The 22,702-nt window shown below is 38.2% G+C and overlaps 1 protein-coding gene across 1 annotated transcript in view; it reads left to right on the forward strand.

Annotated features, from left to right (window-relative positions):
- The window catches only part of LOC145397517 (uncharacterized), a 36,168-nt gene extending 13,834 nt beyond the window's left edge, over nucleotides 1-22,334 (forward strand). Inside the window, exons 2-3 of the mRNA XM_080270588.1 lie at nucleotides 21,204-21,314; nucleotides 21,559-22,334. Of these exons, the coding sequence (XP_080126714.1) occupies nucleotides 21,204-21,314; nucleotides 21,559-22,334 (887 nt within the window). The remainder of the gene's footprint in view (nucleotides 1-21,203; nucleotides 21,315-21,558) is intronic.
- Nucleotides 22,335-22,702: the final 368 nt, after the last annotated feature.

Raw genomic sequence — 22,702 nt, forward strand, 5'->3', positions numbered from 1 at the left:
AAGTGGTATTTCTTGAACTCTTATTCCCTACATTCTTTATACGCTTTCGAATAACTATTATACAAAACCTGCATATGCACTAATAGAATTATGAATTATTAGGCTACCGGTACAGTTTTTGCAGCCATACTAACACACAGTCTCCTATTAATCCAATGATTCCCACATTTTCTTCTTTCTCTCTCCCTCAATGACAGTCAGGAATAAATGTCAAATTACACCACTGATTCAAGTCACTGAATGGGAAAATCGCTGTTACGATCAAAAAATTTTACAAAATTTCATTTAATTTTACATCATTCACCCCTTTATCATAAAACTGCTGGTTTATTTCCTGTTGTGCAAAGGTACTATACAATGATATTTGTATTAATTTTACTACAAAATTTTGCAGCAAAATATAATGATGTATTAAAAATATTCTTTCTATACTGACAGTGTATCTCCATACCACACACCATCAATCAAATTATAGCTTGAATCACTACACTCTGTTAAAATGTTCTTTCTTCAGTGCACTTAGAAAATAAAAATATCTAAACCCACAACACACTTCCAGTCTCACATGCACCAGTGAGGGAGACGCAAGCCACCCTCCGATTGTTACCTATATTGCAGTTCTAGGCAGGTCCCTAACAGCTGTATTCTTAAAACAGAGGGGCCAGATGTGTACAAGCCTCCAATTTCCAAAACTCATTTTTAAAACAATTGTATGCATTAACTCTGGTTGTGGTGAGTTGATATGAGCATAAGAAAATCCTTGGGCATCAACTAAAACAGGTGAAACAATAATGGGGATAGTTTTTGACATCTATGAATTTAAGCAAATCATCTGGAGAATGCCCAAACATGATAATTTCCTTATTTCAGATCGAAACATTAACTGAGAGTTTCATTTTTGGTGCACTAGGTTTCTTTGGAGCATAGTAAAGTCTTCTGATGCTTATGCAAAGTATTTATTCAAAAGTAAAGGATTAAATGAGTCTGTCTACAATCCAGGTTACTCAGTGCATCCAGCAGCAAAGTACAGAAACCAATCAAACTTTACTCTCTTCTATGTTTTCACAAATGACTGTCAGAAGCTGGGTCTTGTATACATCTTTGCAATCTCTGTGTAAGATTCTGCCTGTAGGGTCTTAGATTTTGCCGTTCTCACCAGTCAGTGTTCTCGTAGTGGCACCTCTAATGTTTCTAAAAATGGTTTCTAGTGGAGTAGGATTAGTTCAAATGCAGTTTTTAAATTGTAAGTTTTAGCGTAAGTTTGACTTGACTAGGTTCTGACTGCCACCCAAAGTGTTTCAAGAATTCTGTAAGTACTGTGTACTCTGTACCATTTGTACTGTCTTTGTCATAGGGATCATACAATAAAAATATGTCAAAGCAAATCGTTGTTGCTCTAGTCCACCTTTCGCGCCACAGACATTGCCGACATTTCGTGGTTGTACCGATTATACATTTTCAAGTAATTTTATGACCGGCGCGTGAAAGAGAAACCTAATGACAACACACATGACTCACCAAAACCTAATGACAACACACATGACTCACCAAAACCTAATGACAACACACATGACTCACCAAAACCTAATGACAACACACATGACTCACCAAAACCTAATGACAACACACATGACTCACCAAAACCTAATGACAACACACATGACTCACCAAAACCTAATGACAACACACATGACTCACCAAAACCTAATGACAACACACATGACTCACCAAAACCTAATGACAACACACATGACTCACCAAAACCTAATGACAACACACATGACTCACCAAAACCTAATGACAACACACATGACTCACCAAAACCTAATGACAACACACATGACTCACCAAAACCTAATGACAACACACATGACTCACCAAAACCTAATGACAACACACATGACTCACCAAAACCTAATGACAACACACATGACTCACCAAAACCTAATGACAACACACATGACTCACCAAAACCTAATGACAACACACATGACTCACCAAAACCTAATGACAACACACATGACTCACCAAAACCTAATGACAACACACATGACTCACCAAAACCTTATAAATGAAAAATGTAAGTATGAGTCTTTATATTGTTGCTTTTAATGAAGACCTGTTGTATTTCAATATTTTCCAATAATACACAATTTCAGGAGAAATAGGCTATTTATATCTTACCTTGTTAGTCTAGAATGAACCGAAAAATTATACAACACGTGCTTGGTATTTTACTAAGATGCTCTTTGTTTTTTTTCTCTTTACATTGCATTACTAGATATGAATTTGGAAAAAAGTATCCAGTTATTAAATGATGTCTGATATTTTTTTAATAACCTGACTTTCACCATATGAAACCTGTCAGCATCGATCTATTTCAACCTGAACTACGATTAATTCATGCAAGAAAAAGAACTTCTTACCATTCCACACTGATGACAGAAAGTTCTTTTTATCAATATTTCTTCTGAACTGAACCTGCTAGCATTGATTTACAAGTGACTGAAACACGGACTTACAATTTTAAACATCATGCATTTAGTAATTCCTGGGAGGATTCAATAATTTTTAAGATATTACTTTACATCTTACTAAAACTGCCAGTCTTGATGGATTACCTTTTTCATATAATGCAAAAGTAAGCCGACATCTTTTCATTCCCACTTCACTTTTGCATTTGATCATTCATGCATCTGAAGTCAGGCTGTAACTTCCACACCCCAACTGCCACTTCTGCAAACATTAACCTCATCTATATGCAAATTGCTCTTATGCTAATGAGGGTTATTTGAGACAAGAGTTGCAAAAAATAGACTGAGGGAGTGTGTGAGGGGTTAATGAATTTATGAGTACCGGTGATAAGGGTGAATTTTCATGAAGTAACCATAACCTGTTGTGTCACATGTTTATTCTTTCGTATCATACTATTTACACTAATAATTAAAACGAAAAAAGTAACAGCATGATCACAATGTATATATTTAAGTCATTTTCATTACTTACAGGAAATCTTATTAAACTGAAATGGTACAAGCTTAAGCATCATTTTTCAATTTTCATATCACACAGCATATAACCTTCTCACTATTCATCCGTCTCGTAGTTTGTAGGTAAATATTATGGTAACCAATGCAACAGATTATACCCCATCCTTCACAGCAGAAGTGTATGCAGCTGTAAATATTTTGGCATACACGCACACCTGTCGACTGCCACATCCATACAATTATTATCCATTGCAACAGTTAACAGGAATTGTCTTAACTGCGTATACTCTCCTAAAATGTTTATTCCGGTAAGGCAGCCCGTGATATCCAATAATCATTTTTCCTTTTCAACTCTGCATTTTTACATTCCTTATTTGCATTCTAATTGCGCCAATGAGTTTTAAATAGCGCATGTGGGCTGTTACTGGGGCTGTGTGTGTTGTGCTGCATACATACATGTTGCTGCAGTCCTTTACGCACACATACATACATCAATACATATGCTTTTCAAAGATGGTATTGCATGCATACATGGTGTTGTATAATAAAAAAAAAACTTCATACATACAAACATACATACATGATCTTTCAAGCATACATACATGGTATTGTATACATGCACAAAACCACATAAACATACATGGTGCATCATGCATACATACATACATACTGTCTTATTCATAATCATACAAATCATAAATGCACAATTTTATTTCACAGAGATTGTGCTTCATAGATACTTACACTGTGCCATACATGCAGACATACACAGGCCAACACATATACATATACACACAGAAATTCGAAGAAGTAGCACGGAAACTCGCTATCATCGTTTGCTTTGATGTGTGATGCAGTGAGTGTTGTGTCAAGCCAAGGGTACGCGTGGAGTAGCTGATGACATGGTCCACTCAAACCAATACTAACCCTTAAACTTTCACTAATGGATATGCCTTCTGCTTAACAACGTCACTCACCCGAGGAAGACCCAGTCATTCCAAAGGTAAAGGAGATAGGCACATGCTTCAGTCAGGTGGCTAATGTCAACCGTATTATACATATCTTTATGGGGAAACAGCCTTCATATTTTCAATCTAATAAGCAGCATCTTGTATTCTCCTACTGACAGCAACAGCATGCATTTGTACTTTAACACAGTTTTGCCAAAATATCATCCATGACTTAGTAAGATCTTCAATGTATAGTGTCTTATTTTATTTTTTTTAAATTAAGCATACGGATGGAAAGTGGTGAAAACCTGTTTATACATACATACAGAAATACACACACACACACATATATATATATATATATATATATATATATATATATATATATATATATATATATATATATATATATATATATATACAAACACTTTTTTTTACTGCTACTGACATCAATAGATGTTTTCAATCAGTGGACATTTGTCTCCAGATGACAGTCATCCTAGCAATTAACAGCTTAAACATTTCCTGTCACCATTATATAACTCAGTTTTGGGACAAAAATCGGAATAGCTAACGATAATAAAGGAATCTTTATGTTAAGCCTGTGGTCAGTATACAGTATTAAATCCATCTCTGCTTAGGCTTGCTTAAAATACGCAAACATAATTACTGTCACACAGGTTTGTAAAGCAGAATCAGGACAGGACAGCAGGGACAAAATACTATTCCTTGAAGTTTAAGGGTTAAGTTGAGCTTTCCATCTGCAAAAATTTCACAAGAAAATATTCAAAATTCAATCAAATCTACTCAAGAAATCACTGCATACTTTCTTACAGTTGCTTACAGTAAATGCAATACTAATACAAACAAATTCATTACCTTCTCCCAATAATGTATTATTAACATCAACTACTCAGCACATACCTAAGGCCAAGCAAGCCTAATATATCTGCATTTTTTTTTATTATACTATCGCTTCTCGTGGCCACATACCATTACCATCTTCAGTTTCAGCATGAGCATAAGATTTTTCCTTAGTCTACTATTGCATCATTAAAACATTTTCAGACACCTATTTAACTCTCTCATGGTTGCATCTACTCTTATTATATTCCATGCCAGATAATTATTTTTAACCAAATATGAGCATAGGAGCTTGTGAATTTTCATACTAGTAACATTAAGTATGCCATGGGTGGGACTTCTCTAGTGAACACTTTCGACTGACAACACTGGATTTTATACTGCCAAGAGTAAGTCACATAAGCATGAGAGTGTTAAGAGGTGAAGATTAATGGGGTAATGGGAATGGGTGGGTGGGTGGAATGGGAGAGGTAAGGTGTGTGGTCTGGGGTGGGTGATTAGACTGGGAAGGGGTGGGTAGGTGAAATGAAGGGCAGGGTGATTTACTGTGGCTGTGTGCCTTGTTGCGGACTAAAATATTGCATACTTTTATCATACACTGTTTTCATAATACAAGTTGTTTGAAGACCTATGTGAGTTAAATACACACTGTGTGCTAGTCTCCTGAATACCATATATATATACATTTTTTTTTTTTTCACTTTAATTTACACTCATATGGATCAGGTATACAATCTACAATTTTCTTTTTAATTAAATGTTCCGTATATTAATTCATTATTATTATTATTATTATTCAGGATTATAGTTCTTCAATAACATTCCCATCACTACAGGTTATTAGCTTACATACCAAGTTCTGTTCACTTTTATGGCGGTACTTTGAGGATAATGGACATACAGGGTAATTTTAATCCATCTCTTTAATTTCACAAAGGGGAAACAAATAAGTGCATGGGAAAATATTGACTATACTATTTTGTCGTGCTGTGATGGCCTTAAGTATTTCGTGCGCTGAAGAGGATGTGTTGTTATATTGCATTAAATCGTCTCGTATTCTCTAGAGCAGTGTTGTGTTGTTGTTATGGGCTGGACATGCATAGCTTAAGCTGAAAACGTTGTGTATGTGTGTGTGGATATGTTAAGAATGTTGATATTGTTAAGTGCTGTGTCTATGTGAGTATGGGTGTCTGTGTGTGAGTACTACCCTTGATTTTGTTCTCCTCTACATTAATGCATTTTTTTTACTGGCATAACGTCTTTATGTTTTAATTATACACAAAAACCTTTATAAAGCAGCTACTGTTAAGCTGACATACATAACTGCAATCCATAAATACACTAAGATCACAAGTAAGTTTGAAGTGATTTGTTATTATTTTGAAGTTTAATGAAATATGGAACAAATTCTCATAAAACTTTGAGTTGCATGACCTAAGTACCATCAATTACCAACTAACAAGATATTAGGTGCATAAAGGTTTTAGACAATGTTACAGATGTCATTAATGGCTGTGGATTTTGCCTGTGCCTTGTTTGAATTAATTAGTTGTGGCGTCACTAGGCTGTTACTGCTACTGTCCGTCGTGCCTCTGTTGCATCGTCACATCACGTCACATGTTACATCCCAGCGTTACTGTGTTACTCTCATGATGGTGTGCTGTAATGGCCGTACTCTCGTTGACTGCAAAGTTCGTAGTGCCTCTTCCTTCGCGATTTATTTTTATCTTACATTTATATATCTCTTGTATATTATAGACTTTACTGAATATCAACACTGAATCAGTAATATACAAGAGGACTAAGGCAAGACGTTCAAAAATAAATCACTTAGGAAGAGAGGTTACGACTTCTCCGTGTCCAACAGATATACGGCCCGATGTTTTACCCGTGTGATGTTAACTTTACTATATCTGTGTCTCAGGTGTTTAAGTGTGGGGAGCTGGCTCACCTCCCCTCATATCCCCACCCCCCACCACCAGTGCAAGATTAATATTTTCTAGGCATGCAATATACTAGAGCTGATATTAACTAAAACAAAAGCTTGACTATAGTGTGGGTAATATCGACTACTGGCCAGCAATACAGTAATCAGGTGTTAACCAAATGCTCCTTCAAATTACTTGTGGTTAGTCCTGGTTACTAGCTAGCTGGTGGTGATATTAACTGCAATTACATTAGTCTAGTATTAACTACACCCTCCTGAAGTGTATTTACATCAATCATAATTTCATCACAGGTCTGTTATTACCCAGATCACTAAAATATTACCTAGACTTGTTTATCGTCCTATCTTTTCTAACCAGTTAATATCAGACACTAGCCCAAGCTTCACGTGTGCTGGCCAAGGAGATATCAGAGTGAATGTATTAGCGCTGGTTACTTCCTATGGCCTATTCTGTTACCATGGTTACCCTGCACATAATCACGCACATATAGTTCCTTGAATGTGTACATGTGTGTGTGTGTTTATGTACATGGGATTACAAACAATGCCAGAGAATTAACTTTATACACATGATCACTGTTGTCCTTTGGGGGAAATGTAAGGAAGCAAACGAGATGGATTCTGATTTTTAAGTCCGATGATTTTTTCCGGTTTCCCTGCTTGCACTTCTCCCTTAGCTTAGCAGTGATCATGTGTGTATATATCGTGTTGTCTTTTTGGTCTCTCCTACAATGCACAGATAAAAGAAGATTCCTTTATATGTGCATTCTAAGCTGTCGTCAAAGAATGTCTAGGATGAGTTGGCTAAGTCGTGCCGCCGCCACCACCACCATCATCTCAAATCCGCATTCTCAGAGGGTTACAGGAGGTTTTAGGCGGCTTGGAAGGTTGTGGCATCTCTTCCTTATCGATTTATTTTCCACATTTCACCTTAACAGTTTCTTGTGTGCTACTTGTCATTCCGAAAACATTAACGTACAAGACTAAACTGAGGTGCAATGCACAGAATATATCACCAGGGAGATGATGTCACAGAATCTTTCAAAACGACTTAAATTTTGACCTATGAAGGTTTGTAGCACCTTTTTTCTTAATGAATTATTTTGCATACTTTACTGCCAATATTTTTTTGTATGTTACTTCTGTCTACAGCTGACATATTTTATAATAATAACATACAAGAGAATGTTCGTGTGTCATACGCAGAAGCATGTCATTAAGATAAAAGGTGCCGGGAAGCCTCTTTACCCGATGAGGATGCGGGTCGTAGCGTCTGTTAGTGGCTCTCTCAGGCCTGGCTAGGTAGTGGCCGCTAGTGCTAGTTCTAGAAGATTGTTAGTAGTGTTATAGAGTTAGCTGGAGATCCTACAGTCATTGCGGTGTGTCATACGTGGAGTCATAAGGCAATACACTTGGCTTATGAGACTCTGTAGTACTTCTTCTCAGTGATTTATTATTATTATGCCTTACCCTCTGGCATGGTACTGATGCACACTGACATACATGAGAATATTAAGGAGTAGAATGAAAAAGTGCCACAGTGAGTCCTATGTGAACGAGCATACGGTTTAAATAAATTACGTCCTCATTCACACAGGATTCTTTGCGTCACTTATTCTTTAGCGAGTTTTTGCACATCCTTGATATTCTCTGGAATGTTAGTTATATCTACAGTGAAACTGCTGAATCAGTAACGTACTAGAGGAGAATAGGGTGTACTGTACAAAATATATTACTGAGGAAGAGGTGTTACGAATGTCCTTTGCCGATGAATATGGCTAAATGGCTCGACGGGAGGCTGACACATCACAGTGACTCAAGCTTCTCCTTCCTCTGTTTAGTGTAGGTGCTCTGGTGTTAGTAAGTGCTTGTCTGTGGCCGCACTGGATGACCACCACACCACTGCCTCGCCGCACACCACACCTCACACTGTATACCACCGTAGTACTTCAGACACATGTTAAAACCAAGTATAAAAAGATAAGTGTATAACCAACGACAAAGAGTTGCTTAATCAAAAACGCGTGACAGAAAGTTACTCAATGCAAGGTACGTAGTGACATTTCTAAAAATTAGCTAGTAATAATAATAATAATAATAATAATAATAATAATAATAATGTTGCAGAGAGTAACTGTCGAGGTTCACTTCCGTATTAATGGTTATGAAGCTGTTTAGAGTAAGGCAAATAATATAATGCAGAGTTACCTAAATTAAACAGGCTATTCAAATGTCACCACTACGTGTACATTTACAGTGTGTATAAAGGATTAAATAACACCCATTGTAAAGCAAATAGAAAACGTTTGCCTGATGTAAATGATACTGAACTAATCCTAAAAGAATAAATGATAATAATAATAATAATAATAATAATAATAATAACAATAAACTAAAACATATATGAGTAGTGAAAGACAGAATTTCTTCGAACTGAAACCATTTCCTCTTATGTAACCCTTTATCTAAGTTGACACATTGAATAATATAGCACAAGTAACAGAATGAATCACCAGACACTGAAGAAAAAAAAAAAAAAAAAAAAAAAAAAAAAGGTCTTTCAAATATCAAAAGCTGTGATATTCGATAGGACGGTCACAAATTTAGAGCCATCTCAATATCTAGCTGTCGGAAAAAAAAAATGTAACTGAAACAAAAAGCACTTTCCATATAAACTGGGTAGTTGAGTTGTTAACTATAGTAAAGAATTTATGGTTTATCAATATCTGACGACTTTTGGCCGTAATGCAAAAGATGAAAACTTCTAGCATTATGAAGACACTAACAGCATTTTTTTAGTGGTTTCGAAAAAAAGGTATTGTTGTCCACTAAAGCACAAACAATATTCAACTCTTGACCATAGAACACAAACAATATTTAACTCTTTACCACAGTGTGCAAAACATGACTCTTTTGTGGTGAAAATAATAATAATACAAAAAACAGATCCATTATGAACCTATATAATTTCACAATAAGTAAAAATAATCAGAAATGGCTAATGTATCGCAAGTAAAGAGTATCAGCTGATTACACTGGAAAAGTAAAGTATGTGAAATCTGTTATATGAAAAAGTTAAGTTTATTAATAATTTAGTTGTGACAATTACCAGAAATAATGGCAACGCCAGGTGACATTTTGCAATATCGATAATCGCAATTATATTAACTGATCATAACACAAAATTCTAAGCAAACAAACTATGTACAAGATTAAAAACTATGGCTATTTCAAGCATCAAAAATCTCGGAACATCTGATATGCTTCGGTATACGTGTTTCAATGTGGGTTTTTTTAATACTTTCATTATAACATGGATTGTACTGTACTGCTTCAAATTTCTTGTGCATATTTGTCAGTACTTATCCATTTGTAGAACCAACGGCTAAGTAACTGATTTCAAGTTCAGGATTCCAAGCCATGATCTACTCTCAGCATTTTTTTTTTTTTTTCCATTAAGTCATGCCTGCTACACATTTCTCAGTAACTCAACTGATTATTAAAAAATCCTTTAATCTGTTGATCAAACTTCTCACTTGTAATGGATTTCTAGTACAAAAGTTTTAGTGTAATATCAGTTTTTAAAAATCTGATTCAATCATACAGTATAGGCATACGAGTATATGAAGGTGGCATTATATAGATGTAAATAAAGGTGTTGAAAAAAAAAAATGGAGTACCTGAGACAAGAAAATAACGAAGTGAGAGATAGTTCTGAAAAGTCATCCAAGTGAGAGACAGTTTCAGAAAGTTAACCGAGCGAGAGAGTTTTAAAATATTCCAAAGATTACTTCATCCATTTCAAGACCAATTTCATTCACTAATCAGAAATAGGGTGAAGCACAACTGTCTTCAGTAATCAGATATGGCAGGGTGAAGCACGATTTTGTTCAGTAATGAGAAATTGGGTGAAGCACGATTTTGCTCATTAATTAGATATGGCAGGGTGATCACTATCTTCACTTGGCAATAATGCCATCCTTGCAATCCCAACTGGTGGCTTCATAATAAGGCCACTAATATTCTGGGGCGAGATGCACAATATAGCGAGATGCAGTTATGTACAATTTTCATAATTTGTCCATTTCCTGAACAAAAGTCATGGTATTATTACATTATCATCAAAGGCCTTTCAAGAAATAATACAGCTATCGGTATATATCAAGGCGGTGAAAGATGGCATTTAGATTCTGAAATATTGGCAAGGGAAAAATAAATCATAAACGAGATAAGTTTCCCAAAGTACTTCAGACATTTCAAGCACCAACGCACTTAGCAGTCGGAAGTGGCTTGGCAATATTCTGGCCTCCTTACATTCCCAACACGGCGTTCCGTAATTAGGCTACTAGTATTCTGGCCCAAGACGCATTAAATCGCGAGAAACAGCTTCGTAGAGCCTCTGGGTCGGGTTTGGGAGAGGTGGGGGAAGGGACGGCACAATTGGGCCTTTGTCTGGGAAAGTGCAATGTTAAACGGATTGTAATATAATAATATTTCTGTCTTTCAATTATAATAAGATGCACATTAATAATAGAAATAATTGTAAAGGTCCACCACTTTTAATCAGTTACTAATAACCTATAATACAGGTGAAATAACAATAAGATATATATTGATATCTCTCCCTAAAATTTCAAGACCATACACGAGTCAACAGTGGCAAATTTTCAACCATGCAGCAAAAATAATATTGAATATATATAAAAAAAAAAAAAAAAAAGAAGGGGGGGGGGGGGAGTGAAGCGACTTATAAGCTGTAATCAGTTTTGGTGAACTTGAACAAGAAAGATATTAAAAGACAAAAGTATTGGCGTCCAAAAATTTTTACTGAGGTACACATGATATGACACTGATTAAAACAAAAAACGATGGATTAACTGAAGTGTGAACTGAGATTCTATGCTTATGAATAAAGCCATACAATTTTAGTAGATATTCTGCACGAATTTGCATGATGTCAAACTTTGAGTGGAGATATTTCGTAAGTTAAAATATTTTTTACTCTACGCAACTGGGAGGGTATGATTTTTAGTCGACAGATACTTTAAACTAACAAGACTTAAAGGAGCAGATAATCTTAACTATGACAACAGAACAACTACTGTCAACAAATGCCACACATCTGGGAGGGTATGAAATCTTAAGGTAAAAACTGTGATGATATGACCAAATGAAATTCATCTCTGGAACTAAGAATTATAAAAGCTAATGGATCCAATTTAGCTTCAAGGGTAACAATTTAAAGACAGATTTTAAATGTCAGATTAGTACTTCATGGCCAACTTACAATGAAATGTGAGAGCATACTTATAAGTTCATGAGTAGGCCTACACAGAATTTAAAGGCAATAGTCATAAAGCAATATCCATTTATTATCTACTACAGCAAATATATACAAAGTTTTTTTTACTAACTGAACTATATAACCTTGTTAAGTGGCAAATCATAAGTTAAAAAAAAAAAAAATATAGAAGAGAGGAATATTTTGTACTGTTCCAGGAATCTGTATGTCATCCTTCGTTATTAGAAAAAAGAGTGCAATACCTATGTAAAATATACATTAAAAATTATCGTCAAGTATGTAAAACTATGGATGCAATCGACGCTGATCCCACTGCATCTACACTTACAGCATGTCCGCCACTTTCCACCCTGACGATCATATTAAAGGAATTTGTCTATCACAAAAAAATACATTAAGCTCCTCTCAGCTTAAGAATATCAGCCTCTGGTGGAAGTGGGAAGCAGATGAGGTGTAAGACGGGGGGAAATTTTGTCCATAACTACATGACAAAAAAGTGTTCAACGATTTTCGAGATATGATTTTCACAACAAGAACAACAACAACAATAATAATAATAATAATAATAATAATAATAATAATAACCTACTAACCAAGGCCAACTTTGTGAAAGTAAATCTTTGTTCATTTACCGTGAAGGAACAATCTCTTGAAATTCTAATATGCCCCAAGGGATCTTTATTAGGCAAATCTAATTATGCCACTTCCAGGAAAGACATTGTTGGAAAGCGAATTTGTGCTTCAGTACCCTGTAAAATCAGCGGAGTGCCTTACAGATCTGAAGTTTATCCTTCTAATATCTCTGAATAATGATATGTAATTTGGGCTCCGTACGCGTATTATGAAAAACCCTACACGCACTTGAAATCATTAGCCTATTCTGAACCACTCCTACTGATCCGATGAAGAATGATATTATGTACAAACAGGAAACTTTTTCAGATATTCATAAATGTGTAGTTCTGCGTACTGTATACTTAATATTATCACAAGTCCTACGTGTACTTGAAATCATGACCAAAAAGACTGCTTCGATTTTAGCCACTGAAGATGGGAAATATAGAAAACCACACACTTACCACAAATACTGCTTGGATTGAGTAGCTGTGGGCTTTGTATACTTAAAATTATCATGGCCTGACCTCGTTACTAACCATTTATAAATGATGGAAGTCAGGCATTGCAGAAAGAACACCAATTAACTGCAGAAACACATAACCCAACCCTGGTTCTACTTTCATCGTAATATATCGAAGCGACGCAACGCCAATAATTGTGCCGTTTCATGAGAAGTCCCAGTTTAGAACAATTTAAAAAGGCGAGAAACTGACAGTCGTTAGTCCTCGATATTTTAGGATGGACATGTAAAGCAAAACAGTCGTAAATACTTCTTAAGTTCTCTTGCAGTCCGTTCAGTCCTCAATCTTTCAGGATGCAATGGAAAGCGATATTGCTCGTAATAATTTCAATCTCTCTTGCAATCCGTCTCACTCGTTCTGTAGCTTCTTCTCCCACTCACTCTTCTTAGGTCGTTTGTGGTGAGCTTGTTAGGCTATAATTTTTTTTTTTTTTTTTTACCATTACTGTGGTCTATGGGCATTTTTGACTCAGTGTTACCTTTTTTGGTGTAATTTTTTCGTGTCGTATATTTCTTTAAACCTTTTTTTACTATGAAACTGAAGGTGCTTTCTGTATTGATGGAGGCTTGCTGTTTGTCTGTGCTTGGTCAGTCTTGTGCCTGTTGATGTGCATGCCAGTGTATGAGCGGTTAAGGAGGAGGAGGAGAGGCCGGAAGAGGAGGGGAGAGGTGTGTGTGGGGGGTGTCAAATCATCGGAGGGAGGGAGTGGGAGAGAAGGTACCCCCTCTCCTCCCATAGCCAGGAAAAACATCGCCACACAGCCGTCCCGTACGGTCAAGGTGTGTACTCTAATATCTTCATCTCTTGGTTGAGCTGGACAGTTTGTTTTAGTGTCTAGTAGTAGCCTGTTCGTGGCTTGGCAGGTCATGACGGCACAACAATTCTTCCATCCACGGGGCCACTTTTGACAGCACCATTAAAACAAAATACTAAAAAAAAAAAAATAACCCAATGCCTAAACAACTCTGCTTCAGTTTCCCCTTGCTAAAGTCGTTTTCTTTCACTTAACTCCATGATTCACTTTAAAGAGCTGGGTTTCGGTACATGATTTATGGCCTTGTTTTTGTATTTTTGTATTCCTCTCGGGTCTCACGAATAGGACCCGTGTTGTGTGTGGTGTCTGGTCATTCGTGGTCGGTGTGGTACTCCTGTTTCGTGCAACTAACGTCGTGACCGGCCTAAGTTAGTGTCTGTGCTTCCGTGTAGTCCAACCTCCAACCTGATGATTCATTCTCGCCTTACGCTTCCATCTGCTCCGCCATCTGTTGACTCTCAGTGATGTACTCTTCGAGCCTTTGGTACTTTACATCCTCAAGTACTATATTATCAAACTGGTGTCACTTGTACTATGTTTTATGTACTGTATTACTACTACTACTACTACCCAGATATATTATGCTCCTCATCATACTAGGATGTTTACATGATTTTGTGACTCTTCTAATTAGACTGTTGTAGACTACGTAGATATGTACTACCTTCACTTCAACATCTCTCTTTCAGTGTGTCCATGTTTATATCAACTTGTGTGTACTGTACTCCACCACTGTAACTTCTCCACTATGTACTCTTTTTAAATGCTCCATTCCAATCCCCATTAAGTAAATTTTTTGACTGATGTTGTCGACTTAAATGTACTTAATTACTAGTGATCTAAGTAGTGTTTCCATAGATTAAAAAAAAAAGGAGTTATAAAGTAGTTAAGCTTACACCATCTCTCAAATCATAGCTAGCAATTACTGTTATCATTTCAGAGCCACAGATCCTTACTAGATATCTCTCTCACAGTGTCCTAGAGTCTTAGTTAGCAATTATCACCATAGCATCTAGCCAGCTCTCTCTCTCTCTCTAGTGGTGTTGTTCCTAGAGATTCTTAGTGTCTAGTGTTTAGGCCTGCCCATAGTATGTTCCGCCAATCTGATTTCCACGTGTGGTGATACTGTCATGCTATGTAACTTAGAGCCATATTCTACGAGGCGTCAGAGGCTTGGTAGCACTTCTTCCTTGGCGATTTATTTTGCATATTACACCTCAGCATTGTCTTTATTTACTATCGACTTGTTTGATCTTTGCTATTGACACATTTGGTATCATTAACATAAAAGAGGAAATACAGGTGTAATGTGAAAAATAAATCACTGGGGAACAAGTGTTACGAAACCTCCAAAGCCACTTAGAATAGGACTTACTCTTCCTTCCAGCCTCCTCCTCCACCTGTTAATTAACCTGGTGATAACGGTGGTAATTATGGACTCTGATTTCGACAAGTGACAGACGCTGTACTAAATAATCTAAACCTAATCCTAAACCCACAATATGTACGAAACTTAAAACAAACAGTCCTTTATTCCCACATTACTAAATAACACAAATCTTTCCATCCATACATTTTCACACGATCTAAATAATGGAAGCTCACAACTAAACCAAGCTGCAAACTAACCTGCACCACTTTACGAAATCCAATCTCTTCCTTTTTGCTATATTTTCAAACGAACTAAATAAACCAAACTCATGCCAACCTCAAGCCACACTCTTTACACAGAACTCATAAATGCAAACCTTCTCATATCTCACTTTTTACCTTACTTACCCACAATTTTTCTTAAGTAACAATTGTATGGTAATTGCCAATGACTGCTTTCGACGATGGCATTTCTACTGTAAACTTCCTACCTCCAGACTTTTATCAGCATTTTTTTTACAGCTTAAGAAAATCAACATATCTAAATCTCTTCACGAACTCTTTCAGTACCAGAGACTTTCCCTGAGCTGAATAAAATAGTCTGGATATAGATGGAATGTTTAAAAAGTCATCGCATTGATATTAAAATCATTTCTTCCCATGGTCTGTATTTTTGCAAGACCTAACAATTACAGTCCATTAATTAGACAATATTATTGAACATAAATTAACATTCTGTGCCTGTTTTCCCTATCCACATTGAATATACATCTTAACACACCAAATACTGATATGGCTTAAAATGAATAAACACTGCTTGTGGGTCTAAATAACGATGATGCAAGCTGTCCTTTTGTGCACTTTCATCTAGTTAGCTTCCCTTCACGCAACCCTTCATGAACAAGAGCATAATTCAGTCATGTAACTCTATAATAAACTAACTGAATTTATAAACGTAACTAAAGCTCTACTGATTACTTAAACCATACCTAAAACACTTGTAACTCAGCATCTTAATCTTCACCATTAAATAATCTTAGTTGGAATTTCACTAGTAATCACAGCATCTTCCTAAACCATTATTAACCACTATGATTATAATAAATACTTTAGTTAAATCATCCGTTTTTTGGAAGTGCACTTTTCACAAGACTAATTGGCACTTTTTCTTAATTTTTGCCCTAATTAATTTACTCCTCATAAATACTCTCAAATTATCCCTTCAGACAGAGAAGGCCTTTTCATTTTTCTATTGCTACTTCAAGACGATTACATTGGAGCTGGGAAAATATTAAAAAAAATGGAGGGGTTTGATACAGCCTTCATTAACTCAGATACGTCTCTGTGGCTGAAAAAAAAAAAAAATCGTCTGTAGAGAGCAAAGAAGCAATGAATAACAGGCCATCTGAATGAAGGGATGAAGCACTGAAGCATAAACACAACTAATCTACCTTTAACGTCACCAGCACTTTGATAAATGCACCTCCATATCAAAGTGCTTCAGCCTCCACCTCTCCTGTTTACTTTTTCGAACATCTTGAAGGCAACTTTTTGATTCTGCATGCTCTCGATCGCTGTATATTTTTTCTGGAATGTATTTTCTCGATGTACGTGTGTGTTTTGACCAGTGAACGATTTTTTGCTCAATCTCTGGCTAGAATGGCAAGTGTTTCATGACAAAATAAAACGCTTGTGTCTTATTGTATGAATTTTGGCATCTCTTGTGCTCCAGGATGAGTCTATTAATCCTACTCTTTCCAGCATGACTACAGAATTGCCGACTACTTACATACCACCCAAACTGTACAATACACCCGTTAATGCCAGGTATAGCTCTACATATAATAATACCAGACTACTAACAAACCACCCAAACTGTCAAATGCACCAGTTCACGCCAGGTATAGCTCTACATATGATAATACCAGACTACTAACATACCACCCAAACTGTCAAATACACCCGTTAATGCCAGGTTCAGCTCCACATATAATATCAGAGCTGTAATACCAGACTACTAACACACCACAAAGGCTGTCAATTATACCAGTTAATGCCAGGTACAGCTCTACATATAGTATCAGGGCTGTAATACCAGACTACTAACACACCACCCTGGCTGTCAGTTATACCAGTTCATGCCGGGTATATTCAATTAGACTGTTCATACCGCCCAAACTGTCAGATATACCAGTTTATGTCAGGTATATCACTAGCCACTATACAACATCCAACCACTCCTATACCACCCACGCTGTCAATCATACCAGCTGCTCAGGTATACACTAGAAATGACTATATATACCACCCAAGCTGTCAAATATACCAGATAATGTTAAGTACACCACTCTGCGTTCAAATACACCACTCAGTCCAATCCTGCTAAAGATATACCCTCAATATACCCACACCAGACACACCAGGAATAATCTATACCACTCAACCTGGTATCAAACAACCCACAAGAGCTATTTACACCACTCTCACCGCCAAATAACTAAAATATACCACTCTACTTCCCAGGCACGCAACTTGCTAGCTTTAATACCAGCCAGACTCCCAGGTATACCAGTACCGTCAAATATACCATTATACCTGTCAACTGCTGTCAAACATATACCAGTTATACCACCTTGGATGTCCAGTAGAAGTCAAATATACCACCTTAGTAATATAAACACACCAGCTCTGTCATACACCAGCTTTGATACACCCATTATTTAGATATACAACACATTGGAAATATACCACCATCAATGTCAGAAATACCACCATCAAAAATACCAGCTGCTGACGTACACATATACCATGCTATCAAATATACCACGTTAGCTTTCAGACACACCAGCTGCTTTTACATATACCACATTAACTATCAAATAATACCAGTTACCGTCAGAATACCACTCGAGCTCTCAAACACACCAGATGCTTTTATATATACCACGTTAACTACCAGATAATACCAGTTACCGTCAGAATACCACTACAGTACGCTATTCTTTCACATATATTATCCCTGTTGTCAAAAATACCACCCTCTGCCACTGACTATACCACTCCAGCTGTCAAATATACCATCTCCACTATCAAATATATCAGAAGAGCTTTCCGGTATAACACACAAACTCAATAATACCACCTCTACCCATACATATATAGCAGCAGTGAAATATACCACTCAAGCTGTCAGTAATACCACCTCAGTTGTCAAATATATCAACCCAGCTATCGAATATACCACTCATCTGTTAGAAATACCGGGTAAATGTTAATCATACCACCTTAACTGTTAAATATACCACTTTTAAATAGCACACCAGCTGTCAATATACCACCTCAGCTTTCAAAAATACCCTTCCAGGTGTCAATTATACCAAGTGGCTGTGAGATATACCACTTCAAATATACCACCTTCGCTGTTAAAAATACCAGTTACACCACATTACCTGTCAGATATACCAGGCAGTTAAGTACACCACCTCAGTTGTCAAATATACCAGATCAGCTGCCCAAATGACCAGGCAGTTGTCCTTAATACCACCCAGCACTTAATCATACCACCTTAGCTGATATACCACTTCAGTTGTCCATAATACCACCCTTGCTGTCAAATACCAGCTGTTAAATATACATGTCAAATATACCACTTAAGCTGACATACCACTATACTTGCCAAATACACCACTTGACACACCACTACACTTGTCAAATATACCACTCAAGCTGACATACCACTACACCAGTTAAATATACCCCCCCAACTGTCAAATACCAGGTGTTAAATGTACCTACACAGCTGTCAGACGGACTAAACAGCTGATAACAATAGCACCCTGGCTGTCAAGTATAATAAGCTGCTGTTCACTACACTGCCTGTCCAGCTTAACGGCACCTAACCAGCCTGTCAAGAGAGACACTTAAAAGCTTAGTCAAACACCACAAACACACTACTTATGTACTTAAATTCTTATATATCTAAGCATACACACTTCACTACTAAATTGTAAGTTAATTGTCTGTCAAAAGAGTCACTTAAATGCTCACTCTAACCCCACAAACACACTACTTATATACTTAAATTTTTATATATACCTATGCATACCCACTACACTACTAAAAATATAAGTTTTAAATTGTATATAGGCAAGACTGACTACCACCTGTCAAGAAATAATCATTTAAATACTCAAACACCACAAACACACTACACTTACACTTAAATTTTTTATATATCCAAGCATCCCTACTTCACTACTAAATTATAAGTTTTAAACTGTAAGTATAAATGCAAGACTGACTATGACACTACACCACATACTTGAGACATCCTTTAGCCTTAGTATTTTTTTTTTTTACATAGGGAGACGAATATACGTTTTTACTATTATTATTATTATATTATTACCATGACTGTGTGACGCCATGATCTTGTAACCTATTGGACACTAGAGAAATATTCCAACACTTTAGGACCTTCTTTGATCTCATACTTAATGCCAACACTTATCTCACACTTAATGCCAACACTTCAGGGATCTCACACTTAATGCCAACACTTCAGGGCCTTCTCTCATCTCACACTTAATGCCAACACTTCAGGATCTTCTCTCATCTCACACTTAATGCCAACACTTCAGGATCTTCTCTCATCTCACACTTAATGCCAACACTTCAGGGATCTCACACTTCATGCCAACACTTCAGGGATCTCACACTTCATGCCAACACTTCAGGGATCTCACACTTCATGCCAACACTTCAGGGCCTTCTCTGCTCACATACTAACTCCCTAATTGCTTCACACACAGTCATAATACGGAACAAAATTACGTGACATTTCCTAATACTTAATGTTCAGACAGTTCAGTTCCAACAGTTGACTTCTGATAATGTTCATTCTGACTTCCTGAACAGTCTCCTAAGAACCATTCGTGTTCTATATTAATTTCTGACAGCTTTTACCTTCTAAGTGACTGAGAACACGACACAAAGACCCTACTATGACAACACAGCTAGTTAGCGTCCAATTACACTTGACACAATTTCGTAATACTAGCTGACGTTACAATCTCAGGTAACAGGTCAAAAAATATACACTCCCTAATCACTACTGACACTGTTCCTAATCTACTAATAACTTCTAGCATAATTCCAAGCTCCCTAATAATTCCAGACTCACTTAAGAAGCCCCTCATAACTTAAGACAATTACCAAGTCCCCAAGTAACTAAGGACAGATGTAAACTCTATTAACTTTTGACAGTTCACAAAACATACAGGACCTTGAAGGATAGACCTACTTTGGCAGCTCCCCTACAATACTCCCTTGCCCCAACTTACCCCAATGTTACCCTCAGCTCCCTCCCCTCTCCCTCCCCCTCCAATATACCCCCACACTCTCCCTCCCCCCACTGCTCCCCCCTCCTTCCCTCTCAGTTTCTTCTTCCCTCCTTGTTTTCTCACTTTCGGTGCCTCAGAGTGCAGTGTTTTCTCTCTCTCCTGGTTTTCCCATATTTCCTTTACGTGCTCTTTTCCTAATTTCAGTTTTCTCCCAATTTCAGTTTATTATTTTGCGTTTTTCAAATCTGTTTCTTTCTAGCCTTGTACTATTCCACTTTTCCATTCATTTGCTTTTGTCAGTATTCCATTAGTAATCTTCCCTTCCTCTGAAAACTTCATTATCCTCTCCCACCCTCCTCCTGGCTATCAGTGTATTATTAAAAAAAATGAGGCAAGTGAGAGAGAGGGAGGGAAGAGCACCGGAGGGAGAGGAGGGTGTGGAGAAAGCTGACGCGCGACTTGCCCCTCCGTCTCCCCCTCTAGGTGTGCCGACGGGTGGTGCGAGGGGCGGCAAGGCGGCCAAGGGAGCAGGAGGCGGCTACGGCGGGACTCATGGCTTCACAAACTTCAGGGCGCGGGAGATGACGTGGGAAGGTGAGCGCCCACATTCGAATCCTCACAAAAAGTGTAGAAAAATAAATGCACCTGCCTTGCCACGGCCCCACCTGGCTGGCTGACACATGGCCGGGACCACAAGACACCTCCCGTAGTTCGAGGAATGCTCTTTATTCTTGCTAGTGGAAGTTACTGCAGTAGCGGGCGGGTGGTAGTGCTGTGGACCTGCCCTACCTGCCGGGTGTGTGTCAGGTGTGCTAACGCAGGTGTGTCTCTCCGGCAGACATCGTGCTGGCCATGCAGCTGTCCGCCATGTGCTTCGGTGCCCTCCTGGCGCTGTGTGTGGTGGCCTGCTGCGCCTACAAGATCTGTGGTCCAGCCGAGGAGATCGACTACAGCCCACGCTACCACGTGATCAAGAGTGACCACCCGCGCCTGACGCCAGAGATCCTGCGGGAAATCTACACTCTGCCCACCTCAGCCCCCCGCCCACCATCCCAGCCAGCACCTGTGGCCAACGTGCCACCCGTGCAGCGGGACAGCCTCACAGAGCCCAACACGCCCGCCATGCGCCCACCCCGCCTGGTGGACGCTGGGCGTACAGTGTCAGTGGGCAGTGTGTTGGAGGGTGGCTTCAGGTCAGCTTCTGGGAGGCGAGAGACAGTGCTGCCACGAGCACTGCTGGCCTCACACCTGCCTAATGGGCGACCACGAGGCCCTCCAGGTGGAGAGCTGCCCCACATGCTGACCCCGCCTCCACCCCGCCGCCCCCCTCCCAGTCAACCCAACACCCGTGCTGATGTGTACCGGCCACAGCGTCTAATGAATCTGAACTGTATGCAGGAGGGCGGCCGGCCACGGCTGCTGACACTGTCAGCCATGACGTCCTCACGGGCAGTGCGGGAGGTGGCCGGGCGTGGCGCTGCCAATAGGCTGGCAGCACATGACCAGACCAGCTCCACACTAGATCTGGCCCGTGCTGCAGCTGCCTCCATACCCTCCCTTTCATACACACACCGATCATTATCTGAACCACACACATCATCATCTGTTGTCTAACACACACACACACACACACACACACACACACACACACACACACACACACTACCTTCCATGACATGACACTAGAATTACCTATGTAGCTTATATTCCACCACGACCAATCCTATGCATGTGTAGGGCAAGCCAACCATGATTCAAGGCAGCAGTGTGGCAGAATGAGTGGGTGAATGCAAACTGTTCAAGGCAGTAATGTGTTTTTGATTACATATTTCTTTCTCTGCTACTGGAATAGCAAAAAAAAAAAAAATTATAGGATCGAACAAAACTGTTATCATTTAAATTACATAATTCACCTAACAAGCCAGGAGCATTATGACCTGATTACAACAACTCTTTTAAAATTCCAATAGTTGACGTTTAGA

Source organism: Coenobita brevimanus, chromosome 41 (genome assembly GCF_032717465.1).
Source record: "Coenobita brevimanus isolate Jiangsu-jjx chromosome 41, ASM3271746v2, whole genome shotgun sequence".
Taxonomy (NCBI): Eukaryota; Metazoa; Arthropoda; class Malacostraca; order Decapoda; family Coenobitidae; genus Coenobita; species Coenobita brevimanus.